The following is a 26398-nucleotide window of genomic DNA, read 5'->3' on the forward strand; positions in this document are numbered from 1 at the left end:
ATGAAAGGATTAGGAGCCAACCGCAGTCGTCACCTGTCTGACTCGTGTGAACCAGCGGGCTGCCCACAGAAACCTCTCTGTCCTTTGACCTCTGACCCTCACAGCTCCTTTCTCTTGAGCCCCACCATAAACCACTATGGCACCCTCGACCCTCATCTCCACCAGTGCCCTCCCACCAGCCCTCCCACCTTGACCCCTGACTGCCTGCTGCCTTTCAATCAGATGTCCAACAGCAGCACCTTCCCTCGTCTCCACTTCACCTCCCAGACTGAGCAGGGTGACTGTTCCCAGGGATATATGGCTGGTGGTGGACAAGGCAGCAGAGCAGGTACACTATCCTCCTCCTTGTCCATGGGTATGGGCCTGGGTCTGGGCCTTACTGGTGCTCCTATGATCACGAGTGGAACAGCCACCATCTCCTCCTCCACAGCAGCCAAGATGAATCGGTTACCCTCCAACCTTTTGGATCAGCTAGAGAGGCACCTGCCCCTGCAGCGTGATGGCTTCAGCACACTGCAGTTCCATAGAGGACGTATGTCTAAGCAACGCAGTGAGAGTCCAGGACGGATACGCCACCTGATGCATTCTGTGCAGAAGCTCTTTGCCAAATCCCAGTCCCTGGAAAACTCTGCAATCAAAGGCAGCATTAATGGACGCTCCGCTGGAGGAGTGACTGGCACCACAGGGGCTGGTGAGGATGGTGGTAGACCAAGCCGCAGGAGCAAGAGTAAAGACAGGGCTAAGACTGAGGGGCCAAAGCAGAGACTTAGGCCCAATGCACTAGGACTCTGGAGCTCAGATGATGCCCTGGACACTGACTTTACCAAAGCTGGGACCATTGCTGTAGGTTACCGCAACCCACTGAGCATGATGACCCTAGGAAGAGCGGTGTCAGACAGCCAGGCCAGACACATCCCACAGGGCTACAACACAATTTCTGCACATCCTCTCAAAACCTCGAAAAGCAGCAGTGACCTCAAGTTCCTGGCATGCCAAGCATCACAGGTAGGACCCAAGGAAGAAGAGGGGAGAACAAGGAGCAAGGATGATACACTGGTGAAGAGGGGCTCCTGGTCCACTCTCACCCTCACCCAGGCCAGACAAGTGTTGCAGAAGAGCTCTGCTACAGTTAACAGGACCCTGCTAAAATCAAAGTCATGCCACCAAGACCTAGCACACCAGTTCCTGCAGGTAGGAGGGCCAGTGAGTATTCATCTTCATCATCATTCTTTGTGAGTTTGCATGGCTATTTTTATAATTTCTCCGAGGTATTGATTAGTTTTGAGCCCTGGAAGTCAGTTCCTGCTTTGCCTGATAATTTAATTAGATTAATTTATGTTCTGTTTCTGTATACATTTATACTCAGATATATCAGCTATACCCCCCCCCCCCCCAAATTATCACATTCATCACACTATTTTAAGCACCATTGCTGCACAATGCCCAAAATCATACTGCATATATTTATTATATTATATTATATTATATTATATTATATTATATTATATTATATTATATTATATTATATTATATTATATTATATTTATTACAATCATTATCAAAATGAGACACAAACTATGATATACTGTATATATACTGTGCAGTATCTAAGGGGTACACCTTAAATATCTGCATGATTAAAGAGACTCAACACAGCATGTATGTGTTTTTATAATCCAGGTCCCACTGGGGGACTGGGCAGGTACTTTGGGTCGGGGCCGGCCAAGAGGAACTGAGATTCCCTGTCGAAGGATGCGCAGTGGCAGCTATGTGAAAGCTATGGGAGATCTAGAGGACAGTGAGGACTCAGAGGGAAGCCCCAAACCTTCCCCCAAATCTGCTGCCCGTCGCCAGAGCTACCTAAAGGCCACCCAGCACTCCCTGAGTGAGCAGCAGCCACCACCACCTCCACGCAAGTGAGTCCCACAGCATAGAGAATCAACTTCACCATACTGGAATTATAACTTTTATTATCATACTCATTGTTTTGCCATAGTTGAGTTTGTGCTCTTTTACTTTACATTCATTAAAATAGAAAAAGTCACTGAAAGGGTATTTGTAGTTAAAATATTTTGGAAGAAACATTTCTTTTCATGTCCCCAAAGGTAGTCAGCAGGTGGCAGCATCTTGTCACAAATAATTCTCTGGACGTGCAGAAATATTTAGTCAAACCAAGCTTATAGAGGCTATTCATGGAGCTACAAATCTTAAAGAGAGGCGACAAGACATGACATACCGTATCATCTTTTTTTGGTACAAAAGCAAAAGGAGGTGAAATTTTGCAATGTTTTTTACCCCTACATCCACACGGACAGGCCTCGTTGCTACGCTCTCATGCGGGAGGATTTTCTATGGTCTCCACTACAGAGTGCATGCTCTATGCAGCATCTGAGGTCAGTGTCATCCACAGGACAGGCAGTCTGACCCACCCACCCTCACTTGCCCTACCACAACTACCCTCCACCATCACAAACTTTTTTTGTGTAACTCTCCCAGTACTTTTCCTTACCCTTGTTCCATCTCTTGTCTTGCAGGTACCCTGAGTGGTGTGTTAATACTTTACTCCTACCTGCTTCCTCAAAACCTGATTTCATAACATGCAAATTTTCCATGGAAATCACTCCACTAAACTCTGCTGCCTAGCACACACACATTGTCACTAACACCAGGTGCTAGATGGGCAGGCCAGAACAGAGGAAACGAGTTAGAAATGTTCAAGATCAATCACAAAGTGAATTTATGAAATCATATTAAGGTGTTGTTTCCTCTGTGCTGCTATTTTAATCCCAATCACATATCACTATCCATGCATCTCAACAGTATTTCATTTAAAAATACCCAGGGGAACATTTTGGAGTGTGATTTAAGGTTTCTCCTGGATATCATCAATTAAACACAACCCTCACTTATTCTGGTGTTTGACTTCTGAGGGGCTGATTATTGCATTCACTTCCGCAGCGCCCTGCCATCTCTGAAAGAGATGTCCACGAATCGGAGCCTCGATAACTTAGACTGTCTGGTGAGCCCGTTGGAGGCCCCGCCACGCCACAGGAACGTTGATTACAGTCAATGCTCTGGCACACTGGGCAGAGGCTCGGCCAATCAGGTATGTGCATTATCTTATCAAAATGTGTTGCTGTTACTGTAGCTTGTCACATTATTGTCACTTGGCTGGCAAAGATTATATCCTCATTTGTGTCAGCTAAACTAAAAAGTTGAAGGTTAGAGTCATGCTCAAGCAACATTTACATGACAGTTGTTTTTCTGGGTAAAATGTAAATATTAATAACTTTTTTAATTTGCAATGTCTAGAAGCAAATAATTAAGATCATTCTCGATCAATGCCAGTGACCCAAAAAAGATGAATAAATGTGACTCTACAATTGTGAAGCTATTGAGAGAGAATATTTGAATATGTGATATCTGCTGAGGCTGCTGAGATGGTACATTAATAAGCCAGCCGGGAATAAGTTAGTGGAATAGAAAAGTTGCTTGAGTGTGTTTGCAGAATGTCAAAGTGGGACATATAACTCAGTATAAACCTAAGGGAGCTTGTTTTATATCTCTATCAGCAGGATTGGACTGTGATGCAGAAGCACACACCATCAAAAGTTGCCAGATCATGCAAAATACCTTTCATAGAGGATAGAGGTGCAATGTTATTTGAACATAGAAGCTTTTGTATTAGTCAAATAATGACAGAGGGATTCAATTTCTTTCAAAATGACTCTAAAGTCAACTGAAGTAACACATTTGTGGATCCTACACTGAAACTTTTTGAGCGAGTTGTTTTGAGAGATTACCGTTTTGCTTTCATATTTGTCATTAAAATGTCAAACTTGACATAGCCACTACTATTCTACTACTTTTTTATGTTTGTATAACAGGACTGGTTCTCATCAAACACCGACAACACAAATCTAGTATTCAACGAAGAAATACTGAGTAACTCATACAATTCTACATAAAATATTTTAAACTGCCCCTTCTCCAAGAACAAAATGGACTCATTCTTTAATTGTCTTTCCATATTTCTGATAAAAACATTATTAAATGATGTGCCCATGAGATGAATAATTTCTAACACATTAGAACCGAAACTCTAGAGTGGCTAGGTTTTCATTCACAGGTGTAGCACTAGTGATTGCATGTTTCTCAGTCTACCCTCTGCCGTCAGCGTGTGAGTCTGCACACGTTCTTTCAGGTATGCGGGCAGGGCTTTGGGCACTCGGTACCATACTGTGAGGGGGAATCACAGGCAGTAGATGCTCTGGATCTTCCTGCGCCTACGTGCTTCCGGTCACGCAGCCACAGCTACCTGCGGGCCATCCAGGCAGGCTGTTCCCAGGACGAAGATACGGCCTCGGTGGACTCAGACTCACCACCGCCCACCACCACAGGCTACAACTATAGCTCCAACACCAGTGAGTACTGCGTAGGACAATGTAGGTCTAAAGATAGTCTAGACAGCTAGATAGCTGAGAGGGATGAAATAAATGCCAGTAAATGTAGTCAACTCACCCATTTATTCTGCTTGAGAAAATTTTGAGGGAAATTGACAATACATCCCTTAAAATGAAAAAAGACAGTTCATTGAAATCCATCCAATATATACAATACACCAAACATTTAAAACATATTTACTTATAAAGCCCACATACAGTGTAACTTGGATGTTTAGTTCTGAAAATATAAAGAGTACAAACACTAATCTAGGTGGTATTATAAAGTATATTTCCACCTTTTATATAGAATTTGTTATCATTTCTTCCACAAGGATCAAATTAAATGTCTGGGTTTGTTTCCTTTGTTGTAAACCATCTCTGTGCTGAAACTCATGTGAAACTTGTGAGAAGAAGACAATAAGAAATATTTTTGCACAATCTCTGAAGAGGTATTTTTGGTTACAAGTTTCTGTGCTCTATCAGTGAAAGACCACAGCGAAATATAATTGCACCATCTGGAACACAGAGCTGGACAACAACAGCACTCTATTGAATTGATGAATAAATGAAAGCAGAGTGTAAACAGTCAATATTTAACTTTGAGGCAGAATGTTTAACAGTTTATGACAGATACAATGGATCCTTAAGCGCTTAAAAGTTTGCATTTACACCAGTGTCCCCTTTTCAGGTGATAAGTGTTTTGTTTTCAAGTCTCAGTCTGTAATAATGTCTTCATCGAGCATCACTAAGTTGTAGATTACATTCAATGCTGTTCTCATGTTTGTTAAAAAAAAATGATGTGAGCAGACATACTAATGAAAACGAGTCATGTTTCACATTTTAATGGTTTGGGTTTGAAAGAAAGTGTTTACCTGATGACCTATCGCAACATTTTTGTTCTGTAGGCCATATAATCACCCAAAGCTTGTTCAAGTTATCTTGAAAATATCTTTAATCAATTGGCGTTGAGGTGAAGTACCAATAATTTGGATTTATTATGGAAATATCCACCATCAAGGTCATGACTGTACATGAGTAAATTCAGGCATTTTATATGCAATACAAAAAAATATTTTACCTCAGGTCCTTTTTCCCAGCTGACTAGCAGAAAAATGTGAGATTAAGTATTTTCTCTGCTGTGCTAACAGTCAGTATGTACCTGATGTTAAACAATTGGATGCATATAACAATCATCATAAATTCAGTCATTGTAACATTGCACATAAAAACTGTTAAAAACTATTATACCTAGGATATGGACACAGGTATTCTTTCTGGCCTACCTACGTGATAAACTGCAGTTCAAAACTCAGTCTTACCAGTTTTATGTATTGCTTCATATGTCTAAATGAATTAAAATGTTATGTATGAAAAGCTTACATTTATATTGGACTTTTAACTGACACAATGCACATTTGCCGTCACAATATACTGAATTGTTACTAATCGTAATTTTGAAGGTTGGGGTTCACAATCTTTCAAGTATGTCCTAAAGCAATAGTCAGATGACCTTTTTCTTGCTATAATCATCCCCATTGTTCACACTGGCCATTAGAAGATCCCTTTATAGTGTACTTTCAATATAAGTGATGGGGGCCAAAATCGACAGTTCTCCTTCTATGCAAAAATGTAATTAAAAATGTACTTGAAGCTTATATGAAGTTTCAGCTGTCCAAATTAGTCAAACCAATTCAATATTTTTCAAAGTTACAGTGTTTTTATAGCCAAATTTCCTGTTTTTGTTACTATACTTCCACTGCAGCTGAACAGGAAAACACTGTCAAGACACAAAGAGAGAAAGTTTTACTAAAAAAGCAGACTAACTGTGGCAGATATCCACTTTATTATACTAATTCATACTGTAGATTATATTGCATATTAGCTCCAGATAAACTTTTAAACACATTTTTTGCGCAAAAGACTGTGATTGTGTCCCCTGTAGCTTGGCCTGTTGCACATTAGGAGGGGATCCTTTAAAGGCCAGTACAAACAGGAGCGATAACAGCAAGAAAAAACAGGTTGACATTTTCATTTGGGTACCTAACTCTTTGTAAAGATGGACTGTGAACCTATCCTTTAAGCTCAACCCTTCTCTATGTGTAGTTTCTTTAAAAAATCCTAAAATAAATGATAACATGAACTATAATGAAAGGATACTTATGTTACTTATAATCTTTAATTGGCAATTGAATATACATTTTGTTTCTTGGTAAAATATTGTAGATTTTTCCAATAAAAAAAATAAAATAAAATAAAAAAATCGGAATAATTAAGTTATTGAAACCTAGATGTTCATTGATAATGAGACGGGTGCTTGCTTACTATTAATTGAATATGTGTATTTAAATGTCAAGACTCGAGTCTGTTCCCGCGGCGTCAGAGAACCAAATGAAACGCACCTATTGTGAGGGCAACGTTATGATGCTGAGGTTTCAGCCAATCACGTTGCTGTCCGATGACATCGATGAGCACAGCTGTCCAATCAGATTGCAGAACGGTGTTACAGACAAAACGTGGACTCCAATCCTCGTCGTCAAGGGCGTGTACTACAAATCTTTTCTTCCCAGTGTCGTTGTGTGTCTTAACGCCAGGGAACCGTAGCCCCGTCTGCATCTTGTCTGCCTTGGTGTCCATGAATGAACAAGAAAAAAGGATTTTTGAGTCACCCACAATACAGTAAGGGGTTTCTTCTTTTTTTTGTATGTGTGTGTCGCTTTTTCTAGACTGAGCGTTCAGGCTCCGGCTGTCAGATGTTGTCGGTGTGTTAGCAGCAGCAGCAGCAAGCAGCACACGCTAACAGTGGGTTAGCTAGCTAACGTGGATGAAGAAAAAGGGGGGATGAAACCTCCTTTAAATACGAGGCTGGCTGCTGTTAGTAGACTTGGCGGGGACGAGTGAAAAAAGCTACCGGTAGCAGCGTCTCTTTGTTAGCCGGCTGATACTCATCTACATAACGCCCCCGGCTAACATTTCTCAACGTTAAATGCCCGGTGCTCCCTGTAATGAGGCTACTAGCACAAGCTAGCAGTAGCTCAGGCTTCTACTGCCGAGTAGGTGGACATACCATTCATGTCTGCCACACCAGATTATTAAGTATGGCTAATGTAACTAATATGTAATAAAAGGGATTTTATGCTGCCAGTAAGTTTGATTTAGAGACGTTTTAATTGTAGTAAATGTGACCAAATAATACAGATAACTCTTAGAATATCATATTGCTTCAATTTGTGCTCTTACAGTATTTCAAGTTGTCTTATTTTGGGGATTTTATAGATTAACATTACCTGTTGAATGATGTAAAGTAACGTTTAAGTGCTCCTCGTCCGGGGCTCAGCATGTGACAGTGATGTGAGCTCAGAGGCATGGAGGAAGCTATGAATCACGTTTAGGTTAACTTATCATCAGGCAAAGTCAAAACTGAGTCATTTCTACTATAGATTGGGATTTTCTTTTTTTCTGGTCAGGTCAAAGTCCCTTTTTTTTATCGTTTTAAACGTTATGATTTATGGTATTATATGATAATACACTCTGCTTTTTTCTTTAGTTGTAATGCGGGCATGTGTGGGTGAAGTTGATGTCTGGAAAACCCACCAATCATTTGTACCTCCAATTGTTGTAGCTATTTTTGGTTTCTACAGTTTCATATGCCTTTTTTTTTATTCAGTTGCCAGCTATGCTTTAAGACCTGAGGACACAATCAATAATTTATCAGCTTCCTGCACTGTGTGTACTGAAGGCTAATGCTTTGCAGTTCACCAGTTAGGACACTTCACTGGGCTTTTAAAGGGACACCTGACCAAAAAAAAAATCAGGATGTGCACACAAAAGGAAAAATAACATCAAAGAGTAGTTTTAGAGTTTTATGTACTATCTTCTTTATCGTGGTTGGGGAGGATTCAGTTTTTCTTGTTAGTACTCCATATTTTAGCGGAAATGTGTCGTAAACTGTTTTCACTCTGCGTTGGAAATTAGAAATTAGAAATCGAAAAACTAGACTGTCTGCTGGGGTGTCATCAAATCTGCTTGACTTTGAAACTTCATTGTGGCATCAAGGTGTGATTATTGTATCCACCGCCATATTACACAAGACGTTGTGTGTGTGTGTGTGTGTATATTACCATGGATAGACCGTGAGTCATCCTACACAGTATTACACCCTCTCTTCCTCTCACTCTCATTGATGAGGTAATCTCTTGACTGAATGGGCGAAGCAACTAACTGTACTTTCACACAGTAAGGTCATCAGTATGAGTGTGTGTCTGTGTGTGTGGAGTTAATGATTAACAGAGCCAGACAGTAAAGTTGAGCTTCAACTCTTTGCCCTGCACTATTTTGAGATCTACTAATTAGAGATCTACATTAAAACACACACTCCCGTCCAGAAGAGTTTCACTAGATATATAAAAAAAGCGCTTATAATTACACCTACACACACATTTAACTTAAGTAGGCTTTATTTTTGACACTTGCCTTTAAGTTTAATCGTATCTTGTGTTTATTACATGTTGATAGTAGGACTGCGACTAACAATTATTTCCATCATCTGTTAATCTTGTGGTTATTTTCTTGATTAACGGCTTGTTCTATAAAATTTCGATCCTTAAATATCTTGTTTTGTGCAGTCCAAAAGCCAAGTATATTCAATATACTACTTTAAAAATTGCTGAAATGATTAATTGCTAGTAGAGCTGGGCAATAAATTGATATTATATCGATATCTTGATATTTTATAGATATCATCTTAGGTTTTGAACATCGTAAAATATCACAATATGAGTTAAGTGTTGTCTTTTCCTGTTTTTAAAATGTAATTACAAATGTAATTTTTCTGAGCTTTACAGGCTGTTCTATTATCTGCCTTTATCCACTTAGTCATTATATCCACATTACTGATGGTTATTGATCAAAAGTCTCATTGCGTAATTATTTTGTGAAAGCACCAATAGTCATTCCTACAATACTGTCGCAAAATATCGATATTGAAGTATCCGGTCAAAAATACTGTGATACTGTGATTCTGCCCATATTGCCCAGCACTAAATGCTAGTTGCCAATTAGTTTTCTGTCAATCGCTTAATGATTGCAGCTATTGTTGAACACAGTGTGATGAACAGTGAGCTTTTTTTTACTTAATGTTTAATAATGTGTCATTACATCTAATGTATTGTGTAGTTTTATCTGATGACGGTCAGATCTACTAATAATCCTAATCATAGACGTGATGTTGGATTCAACTTCAATGATCAGCCTGATGATGTGGTGTGGAGAAACCCAGATGTTAGTTTTTGGTTTTTACATGGAGATCATTTCCTGATCTATAACTAGGTGCTGTTCACCTTTTTCATGATGTAGTTTGAAATAAGAAACATACTCTAAAAGCACGTCTGTTCTTTATCCAGCTGTATAGTATTTAAATGAAGTCCGAGTGGTTCAAAGATGCTGCTTTAATTATCCAAAGTTTCACATCCTGACAGGATTGACCTCAGAGTTACTTCGCCACGTGTTGTCACATCAGCTGATTAGGCTAAAACCCAGAGCTGTTACCCCATTCGCGACAGGTCGGACTACGGTCTTAAGGATAACAGAATATACAGCGGATAAGAATGAGCAAACCGAGTCTCCAGCAGCGTAAAGATTGGACGAAATTATTTGGATTTTGTCTCTATTTAAATGGCTCCTCTTAAGGCAAGCTGCTCACTGCTTATAGTGGATGATTTTATTTTGCGTTTAGTTTGGTGAGGCTAGTTGTCGGCAGTAGAAAACAAGTTGCTTGAATGTTTTCCTTGCATGTATTTTGTTTTTGGTGTTGTCACTCGTGTTTTTGTGGAAGTGGTTTACTTTTTCATTTTGTCAGTCGTGTCTACTAAATCAACGACTGCCTTTTCAAATGACTGCCTTTCTACTCTCACACTGTTTGGCTTTTTGCTCTTATTCATGTCTGATTCTTGATACTACATGTCAAGAAAATGAATGTAAATTAAGTCAGAGATTAAATGTTGATGCATATTTTCATACCCTACAGCAGGGGTGTCAAACTCATTTTTTCAATTTGATCTCAACTGGGCCGGACCAGTTAAACCATTGTTTAGATATAGATATATATTTAAATATGAAATATATAATAAAACTCCCCAATAATGAACCATCTATTTATAAATTCTTCAATTATCTCAAGTTGGACGTCTACGGGCAGATCAGAAGCCTCGATTGTGAATGATGAGTAAAATAAGTGAAAATAGCATTAGAGGTGCACTTTATTTAAAAATTACTTTTCTGTAATTTTCATAGTTTTGCAAAGTGGGCCAGATCGGACCCCTTGGCGAGCCGTTTCTTGCCCCCAGGCCGTATGTTTGACACCCCTTGTCCTACAGCATGAGCAAGCCTGGAACGGAGTAAAAGATCAGCCGTCGTGACGCTTACTCGTCTATCATGACATCTGTTACCCATATTTGTGATGAAAAATCCCTGATGTATACACAGTATATTTGTAATATGTCAGCAGTTGTTCTATAACCTGACGCACTAGACCTCGGCTTTGGTGTTTTAAAAAAAAGGGCGGGCACTTAAAAAAAAAAAAAACGTGGCAGGTGATTGGATAAACCGCCCGTCTATCACTGTCTTACCTTGCAAGACAGCTGGATTCACAAGATCACACAAGACACTGATTGGTTCGATCCACCGGTGGTTCAGACACGAGTACATAACCTGACAAAATGGATCCTTGCATGAATCTTGTGAATGTTCCCACGCATAATAATAATAAATAAATAATGTCTCCAAGCTGTCACGATGGCAAATAGTGAATCAAGCTCCACACACCAGCTTTCCAATCAGTTTTTGAATATACGTCATTTTGTCTAATGATTTCCCGTCGTGTGCTTTGTCTGTTTGTCAGAAGTCACGCTCAGCCGTGTGTCCCGGTCTAATCTTTCAGTCTCCAACTCCCACAGTCTGTCAGCCAGCCGTACTATCTTACAATACCACTGCTAATCTTGGACAGAGCTCCTGCTACCTCCTCTTTTCATGATACTTGGCTCAAATCCAGAGTTTCTGCAGACAAAGGTTCATCCACAATGAGCTTGTAATACTGTCTGCAAGGCTTGGTGTGTGTACTCTGCTTTTGTGTGTGTCTGTGTTTTTAGCTTTTAGTGCTTTAGCAGAAACTGGATCCACACTGTCTAAGAGAAGTTCACTCCGCAGCGTAATTAAAACACCGAACTAAGTCAAAATTACTCCAGAATGAGCTCAGCAGTAATCAGATGTGTCAAATCCCTGTACACCAAACAGTTTTGTCAAAAATGGGAGTGAACTTTTTACTTCTTTTAAAAAAAAAAAAAAAACTGCTAATTGCAACAGTACAATGTTTTGAAAATAGTCTCTCGTGGTTCACTAAAGTTTTAGCCGGCTGCAGAAAGGCCCATTAGTGGTCATCTGATAGCTCTCAGACAAATCTGCTGATGGAGCCTCGGTGTGTCCTCAGCCCAGACACAGCATGTCTTTGGTAAGTGAAGCAATTTACTTAACATTCGATGATCATAGCTGCGTCGACAGACTTGCAATTGATCTTAATTGCTTGCAGAGCAAAAAGGGGGAAAGCATCGGTGTCGCTCAAATATGCATGATGTATGATACACAGACGCCTACTGTCCACGTAACATCGTCAACTTGAAGATACAAAGCTGCTGTGGGAGTTCTTCAACCAGCATGTTTAACTCAATATATTGACTGGGAACATTTTAAACAATTTGCCTCAAACAGTTGGACTTCGCCCATGTGTAAAATAATAAATCATTTAAGTTTTACACAACACAAAAGGCAAGTTTGATTAAATATTTAAACTAATTATGAGGGCTTTTTTTCCAGCACAGCCCCAAATAAATTTTGTATTTTGAACTATCAAGTTATAATAATGATTAATTAACCATTTTAAATAGCAATTTAAACAGCACTGTCTAAAGAAATGTAATTTATATAACCCAGTAACACACATTTGATTCAGGGTGCAAAAGTTAACTTGTTCTTGTGTCAACTGAAGCCTTCAAAAGTCTCCTGACAACAGAAGTATGTATTACTGTTTTTTTAGGATCATGAGGCTATAATTTACATGACTGGGAGGAATATGACAGTAACTTTTCACAGTAACTCCTTTGCATAAAGAAATTGGTGCATTATTAACACAAAGGATAATATAGAAGATGTTAAAACAGGAAGCATCTGTGTTAGTTGGTTAGAAAAAAGAGCTGCAGGTAACAAGTAGATTCACACCTTTTTTTACCATCTAATAAATGCTAAAATACTACAAAAATCTCTTATGGTTTGGATGATGGTTTCCTAACATGTAACCATGGATACTAACACTTATTAATGTGTCATATCTCTCTCTAATTTGGTAATCTAATATAACCGGTTATCCCATAACAGGCTTTAATCACCGTTGCTTGCTGAAGGCTCGCTATAATCTATAATTAGTCCAGCTGTTGACATTTTGGGTGAGCCAGTTTGTGCATCACTTTTTTTCCTTTTTTTTTGACATTAATGAATCTCTTATTTCAATAAGTACGTCAGAGAGTTGTTCATTTATGTGTTCATGTGTCAGATATTCAATCAATCAATCAAACTTTATTTATACAGCACCTTTTCATACAGGTGAGTGTAGTTCAAAGTGTGTTACAAATAAAGACAGAACACGTGACAACATGAAGAAAAGGATTGAAGAAAAGTAAGAGTAAAAACTAGGTCAAAATAGATTTAAAAAGACAAAATAAAAGATTATGTTTAATAAAAGCTCGACTAAAACTGGGTTAAAAAAAGTTTACAAAAAATTAAAAACTGATGATGATGATGGTGGTAGTATTTTAGGATACTGAAGAAAAAGAGGAAGCAGTCAGCTGGAGGCTATAAGCTGGCCCTGCCCCAGAGACGCAGCGTCTAGGCAGCTTTTACCGTCTCCTAATCGCCTCTTGGCTTTGTGCCCATAGGTAGGAGACACAGAGCCAGTCATCACACCAATTATCACACAAGGACAGCAACGTGGACTGTACTCTCTCTCCCCGCTAAGGGTGCAAATAAACAGCCTGTTTTTTTGTTGCTATTTTCGACACTGATACACTTTTGTTATAAAGTCGAGTGAGAACCGCGAGTGTGTGGTTAAGTGCTGATGGATATTTGGCTCCGAAGAGACGATTCATCACAGTGGAAATGTTTTCATAGTCACCTTTTATAGCTCAGCGTGTTTTGGGTAAGAGACCGAGAGCTTCGGCCTAATGTAGACACAACAAACAGGACAGAGGCATGCGTTGAGACGCTGGGTGTGACAGGGCCACATTAATTAACACCAGGAATGTCACGTATTTGTGCTTATGAGTACTAAAAGAAGTATCTCATTCTTTCTGGAGTGTCCTCTATTTCCTGGGTTAGATATGACCTCTGAGTCACTGTCGGGGGCAAAGGCATGAGACACACACACATGAACTACACGGCGTGGATTCCTCGGCCATGTTTGTGTATGTTTGTGGGATTTAATGACGGCTTTGCTGCAGCTGTGAGTCACTGGCTGATGACGGAAGTGCAGCGCCCTCAGAATTACAGGGTGTTATGCTGCTGTTTAGCGGAAAAGAAAACGGAAAGAATAAACATTACATTTTCATTATCAATCCCAAAGCGGTCAACCTTGAGTTATATTCTGGGTCTGATTTTTTTTTATTTATTTATTTATTTTTTTTAAACCCTTACATACTGTTCAGGATAAAATTTGACCCATTTTTTCCATTTAAGAGCTGTAAAAATTCGACTTGTGTATATTTAAAAAAAAAAAAAAAAAATCTGCATTCAAACGTGTTATGGTATTCATCATATTCTATAAAATGTTCTCCTGGACCATAAAATAGTGATTCTGAATGTTTTAATCAAACATTTGTTAATGACTGATTTTGAATTTCTGAATGTGTATTAGTGTAGAGACTGAGTCATAAAATGAACAGTATGTAAAGGGTTAAAGAAATAAAATTTCATCCATCATGTCTGTCAGTGGATGCTATAATTGGGTAAAATTGTTTTTCAACTATCTGTCATATGTCCCAGCTGTTTTTTAAAATGAGCATTTACACACACAAAAACGCTCAGCTTCCCCTTCACAGTTCTTGAAGACAGGATGCGGTTTTTCCTGGTTTGTCATGTAGGACTGTAGTCAATCCTGTATGATCCACCACAAGCCTCCAGTCCAGACCCCCATTCCTTGTCCCTGAGTCAGATTGTGCTCACTCACTGGTATGTTGAAAGCATTTGTGAATCTAAAGTTTAATTCTGTCAGTGTCAGAGCACGAGGGTGATAAGTAGTCTTAACCCTTACTTACTGTTCAGGGTCTAAATTGACCCATTTGTACATCCGAGAGCAGAAAAACGTCTTAAAAGCTTCTTCTTTTAGCCAGGAATTTGATGACTTATCTTAAAGTGAAAAAAATAATAATAATATTTAAACTTTCTAAAAATATTTGTGCACATTTTATTAAAGACTGATGATGATTTGTGGTCCCAAAAGTATGTATAGACACTAAATATGAGGGGATAGTGTGAAATGGCCAAATATGAACAGTGTGTAAGGGTTAATGGCTCTGCTCTAATTTAAACTAAACTGGGACTTCACCATTTTTAAGCAGTTATTGATGTTAATTGATTGAAGTAAAAGCCAAAGCAGGCATAAATGATTTTGTGGTGTCTTGTAAGCCCATGTGGGCTGGACATATTCATATACATGACACAACGATACAAATTTCAATCAATCATCAAATTTAAAGTGTTGTAGTATTATAACAACACTTAAAATGATAAATCTTCTATTATAAATGCAGTCCTTCTAAGTTTACTGATGGTTTATTTCACTGAGGTGTACTCTTGTGGTTAAGTTTGTGTAAATATCATGTAGGAAACAGTCGTCGTATTTGATTTGAGCTGCTGTGTTACTAGCTTTATGTTTCAGGGATCCTGTTCATGACAGCGAATTTGTGAGCAATGTTTACACGCTGATCTCAAATGGTGCCACTGACTGTTTCACAAATGATCATCACTATCAAATTATACATACATTTTCAAGTCCTACAGTCCTCTCGTATGCCTGGTGTTTCTTTTGTGTAGTTAAATGTGTTAAAATTGATGTTGCAAATTTGGTGAAACTGGCCTCAGACTGATAAGGGACCAAGAAGCAGTGCAGGGACTTTACCTCAGTTTCAACCAGAGGAACTAGGAACTACATTTCTATGTTTTGGGGGGGGGGGGGTTTTCTTGCTGATTGGGCAAAAAATAAGCAAACAAGAGCTGACATGATAACTAATCAGGAGGAAAAGATTGAAGAGCGAGATAGCTAGCGAGTGAGTTAAAGTGGGAGAGGTGATGAGATTGCAAACGAAGAAGAGACATTTTTTATAAAACGTTTTCGCTAATTGTTTTATGGCTTTTACACATTTTAAAACAAATTATGCTCAGCAGATTGTCTTCTTTGTAGGCGAACACTGTGGAGTGTTCAGTCTCCTTTCCCACCTGCATTTCTCCTTTTTATCTATCCATAACATCGGGACACACAACTGTACATACAAAAAAAACCAAAAAACAACAGGATAACTGTTGTTTTTTGTGCCTAATCTTCACTGTTCTACAGCTGTAGTGGAAATGCAAACAGAAAAGCGCAAAAAGGACTGAGCGAAAAAAAGAGAGCTGCGAGCGGAGAATTCAGAGTTGTCCATTCTGACAGTCCCCAGAGCAAAGGCAGTGTGAAGGAGTGGCCTGTAAAGTAATATCCACAGAGACAGTCTGACGTCAATGGAAAACAACCACCAGCAGCAGGTTGACAGGAAAAAGGTAGCTCTAAGTACAACTTAATGGAGGCAGCAATAAGGACAAAGTGCAGGTTTGAGATGGGCTGTGTTTATAGTTTTGTGTTTCGTTGCTTGATAGGCACCAGCTGGCCCTCATTTATTTTTTATGTTTTGTTTTCATTGAGGCTTAAAACGAATCTTTTGCTTGTTTACTAAAGTCTTTCTAAATTATTCTAAGCTCAATTTTTCCTCTCTTTTTCCCTTTCTGTCTGCAGTCAGCAATAGGAAGGCTCCTCCTCCAGTGCCACCCCGCACCACCTCCAAACCCCTTATCTCAGTGACGTTGCAGAGCAGCACAGAGTCAGCCCAAGACACATACCTTGACCAGCACGACCACGGCAGCGAAGCCAACAGCCAGTCAGGACGCAGCAATTCGTCTGACAGTCTCTGTAGCATCCGCACGGGCAGCCTGGCTAAGAGGCACCAACCTCCAGCTGCTGTCCCTGCCGCAACCCACACAACCACTGCAAGCTCTGTACCTCCTGTTCCAGCCCCTCGTGACCTCCCTCCTCCCACCACTGCTGCTGCCGCTGCTGCTACCGCCGCCAGTAGTCCTGCAGTTACCACCGCTCCTACAACCACTGTCACTCCTGCAACCACCACCATTTCCACATCTACCCAGCCCCAAAATGACACCCTGAGCATCGGTATCATCATCGAGCCCCCGACTGCAACCAAGAGGAAACTGTCCTCTATTGGAATTCAGGTAGGATTTGTTTTTTTGGGTACGCACTAGGTCACACTGGGAGAAGACTGGAATTTGACTGGATCTCTATTTTCCATCATTACTTATCAGGTGGATTGTCTTCAGCCAATTCCAAGAGAGGAACCACTACACCTGGCCGCACCCCTAAAATTCCAGTCAATCGGAGTTCAAGTGGAAAACGGCAGGCCGTAAGTACACTCTCATATTTTATGTAACTGAGTAGAAGACTTAAGTTTTCATGTGATCTATAAGAACCAGGATGTTACAAGAGAGGATAAGAATCTATACTCTTAATGGCATTGTTTTAAAGTAAACGGCAGGCCGTAAGTACACTCTCATATTTTATGTAACTGTGAGTAGAAGCCAAAGATTTCATGTGATCTATAAGAACCAGGATGTTACAAGAGAGGATAATAATCTATACTCTTAATGGCATTGTTTTAAAGTAAACTGAAACATGATAGGATATGGATTTCATATGGCTCTCTATTCCTTATACAGTGGATCACATTCTTGTACATATCTGGCCACTGCATCGGAGGGGTTGGGTTGGGTTTGAGAGACAGTAGCCTGGTTAAAATGGAGAGCGAATGATGGACGAGCAAATTAAAAGACGCATTACAAAATCACTTTAGAGGAGCTCTCAGTTCAACGCAAGACAAAAGAGCAGCAGTGCATCAGTCTGTTATGATTTCTGTTTCCTGCAGGTCTCTCCTACCTATTTTTCCTAACTTTTAATGGCTCCCAGCAGCTCCAGTAGAGTGCACTATGATTGAATCAGCAAGTAATAATTATTATTCCCTGTTTACAGAAATAAGAAGTAATGTACTTAAAGGAGCTTGAAAAGTTTTACCAACTATCCATCTATTTCACTATTATATTCTTTTTTTTTCATCGACATGCGTAAATTCAGCATCGACCAGAGTTGATCATTCTTGACAGTGGAGTGGAGTGGAGAGTTTATTTACTGATACCAAGTTTGTAGTTTTGATTGTTGAGATGAGGTTTTTTTTAAGTTTCTCTTGTTTATTTCTATGATTTCAACACAGATTTGTTGTTCACAATGTAACATAATCAGGGAAAAATATTTGCGTTTCCCCTGGATGCATCAATAGTGAGTTTACTGCATCCTTTTTTGATTTTAAAGCATCATAGGCACAGGATGTGATCCTAACAACATCACATCATGTTTAATTTACTGTATATTGATATCAGAAAACAGTATCAATACTATTATTGTTATTGTGAAACTGATTTTGTCCCTGTTGCTCAGCCCTGAAAGAAAAGCACCTCCTACATGTCTCAACTCACTGTCTCTATTGCCCTGCTTCTCCCTCCGTAACATCCATTCATGCACACACTCGGTGTCATTCTTTCTGTAGCTTGTGAATCTGCAGTCTGTGCAGCAGAGAGTGGCTAATGTCATTCAGCCTGGCAGCAGCACAGGACTCTGATGTCCTTTTATTCTTGTTTTGACTGTAGTGAGCTGAGTATAGTGAGAATCTGGCCATTAAAACTTATTTTCAGCACACTGTAATTTCCCATAATCTCATTTGTTTGACAGCCTCCTTCCCATACTCGAGCTCATTATCTCTGAAGCCAGCGGTCTGCAATGCTTTTATGTTGTGTACATGATTTGCTGCTTATTCCCCACTGCCTCCCGTCTTTGATGCGTTGTCTTTTCAGCCTCTGTGTGCCCCTTTGCAGTAGATGATACTGCACCATTAGCTGCCATAATGTCATGTCAGTTTAACTCACTGACCTCATACTGTTACTGTTGAACATGTTTGACGCATCACCTCATTGTTTGAATTTTTTTTTTTTTTTTTTTTGGTAAAACTGTCAGTCAGAAGCTGATGTTTATGCATATCTCTGCAGTCTTAGCCGGGACAGCAGCATGGCCTCCAGACAAAATACAGAGACTGAACCTCAGGAGCCCGAGGATGCCGCACCCACACAAAACAACACAGCCAACTGCACCAACAGTCAAACAGTGAATACCATCGCGCCCAACGGACAGGACAAAGCCATGGAGCAGAAGCCCCTCAAACACACTTCAACCCCATCCACAATATCCACCTTGCCCCTGGTGACTCTGGACCCGGCTTTAGACCCCTCCTCGCTGCCTCCGCCAGACCCCAGCCTGGAGACCGGAAACTGCAGCAGCACCCACGGAGACGCTGTCCAATCCAATACGCCAGCTTGCCTCCGAGATGGTAACTGGTTTCTGAAGCTGCTGCAGGCGGAAACAGGCCGAATGGAGGGCTGGTGTAAACAGATGGAGCAGGAGACCAAAGACAACAAGCTCTCAGAGGAGGGTAAGTGACAGAATTTCAAAAGGTGGAGTTTTTTTTTTAAAGATTTAGTCTCATAACGTCATCATCATAGCCCCTTTAAAGCCAGTATGTCCTCCTCTTCAGAAAGCACATACATTAGCTTGTCAGTTTAGTGACATGAGGAACTGTCATTGAACTGATGTCCTTGTTGGTGAACTTCACAGGCAGATTCGGTCAGACCCCCGTCCCTCCTAGATGGCGACGACACAGAAGCATGACGCACTCATTATTGCCATTGACTTACAATAACACTGCTCATTAGGGCGGGAGTAAGCCTTGTTTTAGCTGTAATGGAGCCACCACAGAGTCATTCCACTCTCTCATCTCCCAGGATACCACTCAGGCTATAAGGCAGATCCATCCCTGCAGTGTCTTAAATATGAATGAGCAAGGAACAGCGTAGCTTCAGAGGCTCCATCAGATTATCATTCCTCCAGCTATCTTTGGACCTGAATTATGAATTTCCATTTACATGCAAATATTAAACGGAAAAGCTTGAATGGCTAGTAATTTGTTGTCCTCCCTGAGATTGAGTTAATAAATTACTTTAAAGAAATCATTTACTGTCACAGGATGTTAAATGGTGAATGTTTACATAAATATTTCATTACTAGACAACAGGAATAAATTCTACATAGTCGCTCTCTCGTAGGTCTTGATACAGCTCTCTAACCCTTTTGGCTTGATCTTTTTATGCTTTTATTTCTTCAGATGTTCTTGCCAGCTTATTGTTGATTCATCGTATCTTCTTTTGTTTGCAGTGTTGGGGACAATCCGCAGTGCAGTAGGCAGTGCCCAGCTCCTCATATCTAAAAAGTTCGAGCAGTTCAGAGGGCTCTGTAATGAGAACCTGGTGAGTGTGTCCGTTACATCCTATTGAATGTCTCTTGATACGCTACCCTACTGCATCTTTTTGTTAGCCTCTCAAATTCTTACTTGACCCCATTCGCGTCCATCTTTCTCCTGTCCAACATACACTGACACAGTCTTCCCATTAGTCAAGTCAATTTTATTTATATTGCGCCAAATCACAACAGAAGTTATCTCAGCGTACTTTTCATATAAAGCGGATCTAGACCGTTCATCTAATTTACAGAAACCAAACTTTCGTCCATTAGCAAATGACAGCAGCAAAGAAACAAGTTGAACCCGGCTCTCAGTGGGCGGCCAACTGCCTTGACAAGTTGGGTTGAGAGAGAAAGAGGGAGGGGAGAGAGAGGAGACAGAGACAGAGAGAACCACATCAACAATAATAACTATATAAAAAATAATAATTATAGAAATACGACTAATCATTATAGCAGTAGCAGTGGGCAAAAATGACTAATAGCAGCAGCAATGGGCGTCAAACTGGACCGCAGGGACAACAGGCGAAGGGTCTCCTGCGAGACAAGAAAGCTACCAAGTTAGTAGCATGCATTAATGGTACATGAATGTGGACAGATGGTGAAGAGGAGGAGGAGGAGAGAGGAGTTCAGTGCATCATGAGAAGTCACCTAGCAGCTCATCCAAGGCAAGCCTGAGTCAGCCTTGAATATGAGCTTTATCAAAAAGGAAAGTTATAAGCCCACTCTCAAATGTAGAGAGGGTGTTTGCCTCCAGGACCCAGTCTGGAAGATGGGCACTTAAAAATATGGTGCCTGGGCATTAAGGGCTTTGTAAGTGAAGACAAGGATTTTTATTTCTATTCTGGATTTTACAGAGACCCAGTGCAGAGAAGCTAATATGGAAAAAATATGATTTTATTTTCCTAGTTTTTGTTAGTATGTGTGCAGCTGCATTCTTGACCAGCTGGAACATTTTAGAGACTTATTGGAGCAGCCTGATTATAAGGAATTACAATAATCCAGCCTAGAAGTAACACATACATGGACTAGTGTTTCTGCATTCTTTCGAGACTGAACGTGCCTGATTGTTATGTTGCGTAGCTGAAAAATAGCAGTCCAACTTTGAACTTTATTTTATGTGGGAGTTAAAAGACATATCATGATCAAAGGTGACTCCCAGATTTTTTTCAGTGGTGCTGAAGGCCAGAGTAATGGCATTCATAGTAGTTATATCATTGGATAATGTGTTCAGAGGCAAGCACAATAACTTTTTGTTTGAATGCTAAATATATATGGGCTTTATGGACTGTTTCCAAAAAATATTACCTAATGGAAGCAGATATAAAATAGTTTTGATTCTTTGTGGAACTATGTGGAATTCTATGTTGACGTTCGCATTCATTGAGGATTCACAGTTAACATCCCCAAACTTAAATTGATCTGATAAACACAACTTAAACCAGCTTAATGCAGTTCCACTAATGCCAATTAAATGTTCCAGCCTCTGTAACAGGATGTGATGGTCAAAGGTGTCAAATGCAGCACTAAGATTTTACAAGCCAACTACATTACAATTTTTAGAGAGGAAATGATCTTTTCAAACAGAAACATGAAACCTTTGATGATTATCTACTCAGATATACTGTGACAGATTTCTGCTCACTTTGCTTTGATTGACTCGATTGTCCCACTGTTCAGCCTTGTCAGATGTTCTCTATTACATGTCTAATAATGTTGAAAGTTAATAATTGTTAAAGTAGACTGGGGTCAAATTAATTTTCTTTTCATTCATTTGCCTGAAGAGAGGCTACCTTGGAAATATGTGTGGGGAGGGATGTGATTAATTCTCTCTGATTTGGCCGAAGCCATTCATCCATCATTTCTCTGTATTGTCTGTTTTTTTCTTTTTACTAGAACATTAATGCAAACCCGCGACCGACAGCGCAAGACCTTGCAGGGTTCTGGGATCTTCTACAGCTCTCAATAGAAGACATCAGCATGAAGTTTGATGAGCTTTACCAACTTAAAGCCAACAACTGGCAACTTCCTGAGAAATCAGAGAAGAAGGTGATGTTTTGTGCCAGACGGTTTTCATTATATTTATGTTTTTAGAGCGCTAACTTAATACGGGAGGGTGTTTATTTTTACACTGTTTGATTAATGTTTAATGGCTTACAAATGTCAGCGCATTAACACCACAGCAGGTTGTGTTTTCGGCTAAAACCGCACCATACCTTACTCCTCTTCCCTCTTGACACGATTTCCTCAGGATGAAAACAAGCAGCTTCCATCATCTGTGCCAAAGAAGCAATCTAAGCCCAAGCTGTCTGCAGGGAAGGACAGGAGCGTGGACTCAGCTGTGGACAAGCAGCGGCAAGAAGCCAGAAAGCGGTTGATGGCAGCAAAGCGCGCGGCATCAGTACGACAGAACTCTGCCACGGAAAGCGCCGACAGCATCGAAATCTACGTCCCTGAGGCCCAGACCCGCCTCTGAGAGTGGACCAGCACCGATCATCGAGGAAAATCCTGACTCAATTCAGACATTCATTGATACAAAACACACAAGACAGATCTGAGACAAACACACAAAACTACAACGGATGTGTAGATGCCGATCCCTCATAGCAGCACAGTTGACGACAGGAGTAACGCGGGGATCAGAGGGCATCGAACCAATCCAGAATAATGCAGATGATCACCCTGCTGCCATGGGACAGAAATAACCTTGACAGATGTTTAATACTATTGTTATTATTGTTATTATTGACATTATAATAATTATTATCTCCTAAAGTATATCAAGACTGTCTTAAATGTGCAAGTATCTTGGATAAGGACATCCTGTACCTTGTGAGCTGAAGAATCTTGGTATCCCAGAAGTTTACTCTCTTAACTCCCTTCACTGCTGAGTCTACCGGCAAGTTGTGGCTGCCTGGTTTACGAGCTGAGCTACCATCCACACACACTCAGGATACACATGCAGGTGTGCTCACTGTCCACAGAGTCTTCCTGTTCTCTATTTGTATTAGGCTGCCACTCGTTGGGTGTGGTGTGTACGCTTTACTGTGTGAGAGTTATATGATGGCGTTAAATGTACTCAGAGGTTTAAAAATGCAGAGAACCAGAGGAAGGCAGTAGCATATATATTATGTATATCACACTATTACAATGTTCCTTTTGTAAATGTTGTATACCAGATTATTTGTTAGAAAGAGGTCAGTGTTCAGTACCAAGGTAGTTTTTTTATAGATCGAGTACATGTACTGTCATGATATATTAGCACTTGATGCAATCATTCACTCCACCTCTCTTTCTCTCTATTTTCTCTTCTTTTCACAAACGCACACTAACACAGTCTGTGTCTGTGAATACTCATCGTTAAAGTCTTAAAATTGTTTTTGTTTTGTTTTTTTGTGAAGGGTTGTGAGGAATGACTGCCCAGCCAGTGAGTTGTAGAGGAATGTATGACATGTATGCATTTACAGCTCATTTTTGACTTGATCACTGCACTTTCCATTCACCTCAGATCATGTTTGCCCCATCTTTGTTTGCCTGATCTTTCTGACTTTCACTGCATCCTTGTGTGACGTAGGGGACCAAGACATTCACCACTTGATATGGCATTCCCATTCAACAAAACTACGTGTGATGGGGTGGGGGTTTACCCGCTACTGGAAAGGAAATGATATAGCAATAATAAAATGTACTTGTATCAGAGCAGGCAGCACAGTAGGTACCCAGTCTTAAATTATTTAACATTTCCAGCCTTTTTTTTTAGTATAAAGGATGAATGTTTATTTCTTTGTCTTTAAAATTCCTAAAATCTCAGGTTGAACACTCAGACTCAACAGTAAAAACCACTATAGATGGATTATTTATTGTATAACCACACATGAATTGGCCAAATGCTTGTAGCCATTGCCAAAAAGTATTTCAACATCAGAGCTAAGTGTTCCTCCGTGAGAAGAATTAGTCAGCGCTAAGATTTAGTGCAGAGAAGTACAAGCATCAGTTCTCCTTCACTCCCCTTTCTAGCAGCTTGAACTCCCACCAGTCTGCCGAGAATGAAGAACTGTGGTACATTTTTTAATTTTAATGTCATTTGACACGTTTTGTAATTTTCATCCGAAATGAGGTCAACTCCAAAACGTCGACTTCTGTAATTATAATATTTAATGGTGCTGCGAGGGATTTCATATTGTGCCAAAATGGCAACAATCATCAACATTTCAATGTCATTTGATAAAGCTTTTATTTAAAGTGATTTCTTTTTTAATTTTATTTAATCTGCTCATGATTTCAGCTACCTGTGTGCGCATTCTCAGCAAAGTTTGTGTTTTCATCAGCTCACTCCAGACACGCTATGCCTTGCCTCTGTCTAAAACTCATGACACTGAGTGAAACACAAGTGCCAAGGGTTCATGAGGGGAGCTGGGCATAGCAGATACTCATGCACAAGTATAGGTTGACTCACTAGTTGTTTTTTTAGTAAGAGCTGGCTCTCCCCCTACTGGTCAGTCCTTGCGTGACACTCCAGACATCTTGTTCTGCTCCATTTTGAATCTTTAGTTCATGTTAAACCAGAAATGAAGTTGAACTGGGAATGCTGACACAACACTGAGTTGATGATTTTCTTATTCTCTTAATTTGTATTACATCAACAATGGACATGTGCATTTCATTGTCCAAAGAAATCATTAAACATCCCTTTGCTACATGTCCTGGTCATCATTCTTGCTGTCTTTTTTATTGCACTCATCCATAATAAATGGTAATATTAGCTCCTGAGTTAATATTACACACAAACAAATCATAAGCATTAGATTAGACCTATTGTTACTGTGTAATCTCTAAAAGCATGGCCTTCTGACATATACAATTATACAAAGATCTTTGCCAGTGAATTTTCAGTACTCCTTTAAATGGGTCTTGCAAATGATCTGAAACTATTCAATCTGTGTAAGGCATTCAGGGTATGAACTGTACGTGAGTGAGTGAGTTTGTAATTGTGACACACGGTGGGAAGTCGTCTCCTTTTTTCATATCAGATCAGATATCAAGAGAGCCGGATCCCTTTATTCGCCTACATACTGAACTTGAAGAGAGCAAGACCTGATCAGGGATCCTCAGACGGTTTGTTTACCTGTACTTCCTGAGTTTCAAAGGGCTACAAAACGGACACACGTTGACCAGAAGGTGCGACTCTGGAAGCAGATTTTGTGGATGTGCTATTCAACCACCATGTGGACGAGGCAATATAAGTGATGTGCAGAATTTGTTGTTTGAGTCACAAATATCTTTGGGATAAAAATTGGATAATTGTGCTTGATGGACAGAAACACTGAGAATCACGAGCCCATCCTGACTTCAGTACTCGCCCTAGTGGCCATTTCTCTTGGCATCAGTCCTCTCAGAGATCCAGCTAGGCAAAATGAGCAAAAACTATGTAGTTCCAGATTATCTTGTACTGCTGAACATTATTTTACAAAATAAGCACATATCTTACAGATGAAGGGTTGTTTAATGTTATGGTGTATTAGTTAGACACTGTGAGACTAGTTTCTTTTAAGAGAATAAAGAATTGTGATTGCAATGACTTATGTGGCATTTTTTCTGTATGAAATAAGCTATAGAATTAAAGGGGAATGCCACTCAATGTTGGGATGCATGTATGTTTTTCCTTGGACATGTCTTTAAACAAATTACCTCAATTATATTAATTGTTGTTCTTGGATCTAGAGCAAAAAAAAAAATAGTGTCCAGAAAATCTCTCTTTATGACCCCAAAGCAACCTTTGTTTCTTTTTTTGTGCTGATTTGTTTTTATTGTTTTATAACTTAAAATAAAATAAGGGGCAGCAAAACACTTCCTTTTGGTCCACCTTAGTATGTGGTCATACAGATAATACTCTTTTAGCAATTACAGTACAAGACATGCTCTATATGATCAATACTATACTGGACACCAGTTTCCATATTGTGATTTTGATCTCAAAATGTCAGCTACAGGTTTGTTAGTTCCACATAGGAAAAATAAAGGAAAACGACATATTGCTCCATATTTTTGATAATAACAGTATGCTTCCAGCTTTGTAGCAGTAGTTTGGGGAATGCTATTTCCTGTTTCAAGCTGACAATACTCCTGTGCACAAAACAAGGTCCATTTAGAAATGGTTTACTCAGTTTGGTGTGGAGCAACTTGAGTGGCTTGCACATGA

The 26398-nt window shown here is 39.8% G+C and overlaps 1 protein-coding gene across 2 annotated transcripts; it reads left to right on the forward strand.

Moving 5' to 3' along the window:
• Positions 1-24883, forward strand: dlgap4a (discs, large (Drosophila) homolog-associated protein 4a). Of its 2 annotated transcripts, none has more exons than XM_062426760.1 (11): positions 1-1203; positions 1681-1916; positions 2316-2393; positions 2959-3106; positions 4178-4424; positions 16528-17018; positions 17109-17206; positions 18897-19336; positions 20116-20207; positions 22096-22248; positions 22451-24883. In XM_062426760.1, the coding sequence occupies exons 1-11, from the start codon at positions 1-3 to the stop codon at positions 22673-22675; spliced, it is 3411 nt and encodes a 1136-aa protein (XP_062282744.1). In that variant the 3' UTR covers positions 22676-24883. The 2 variants fall into 2 exon arrangements, with proteins under 2 accessions (XP_062282744.1, XP_062282745.1); XM_062426761.1 differs by having other exon boundaries at positions 1-1191; positions 4205-4424.
• The last annotated feature ends 1515 nt before the right edge of the window (positions 24884-26398 follow it).

This window comes from Scomber scombrus, chromosome 10 (assembly GCF_963691925.1).
Source record: "Scomber scombrus chromosome 10, fScoSco1.1, whole genome shotgun sequence".
In the NCBI taxonomy this organism is placed as follows: domain Eukaryota; kingdom Metazoa; phylum Chordata; class Actinopteri; order Scombriformes; family Scombridae; genus Scomber; species Scomber scombrus.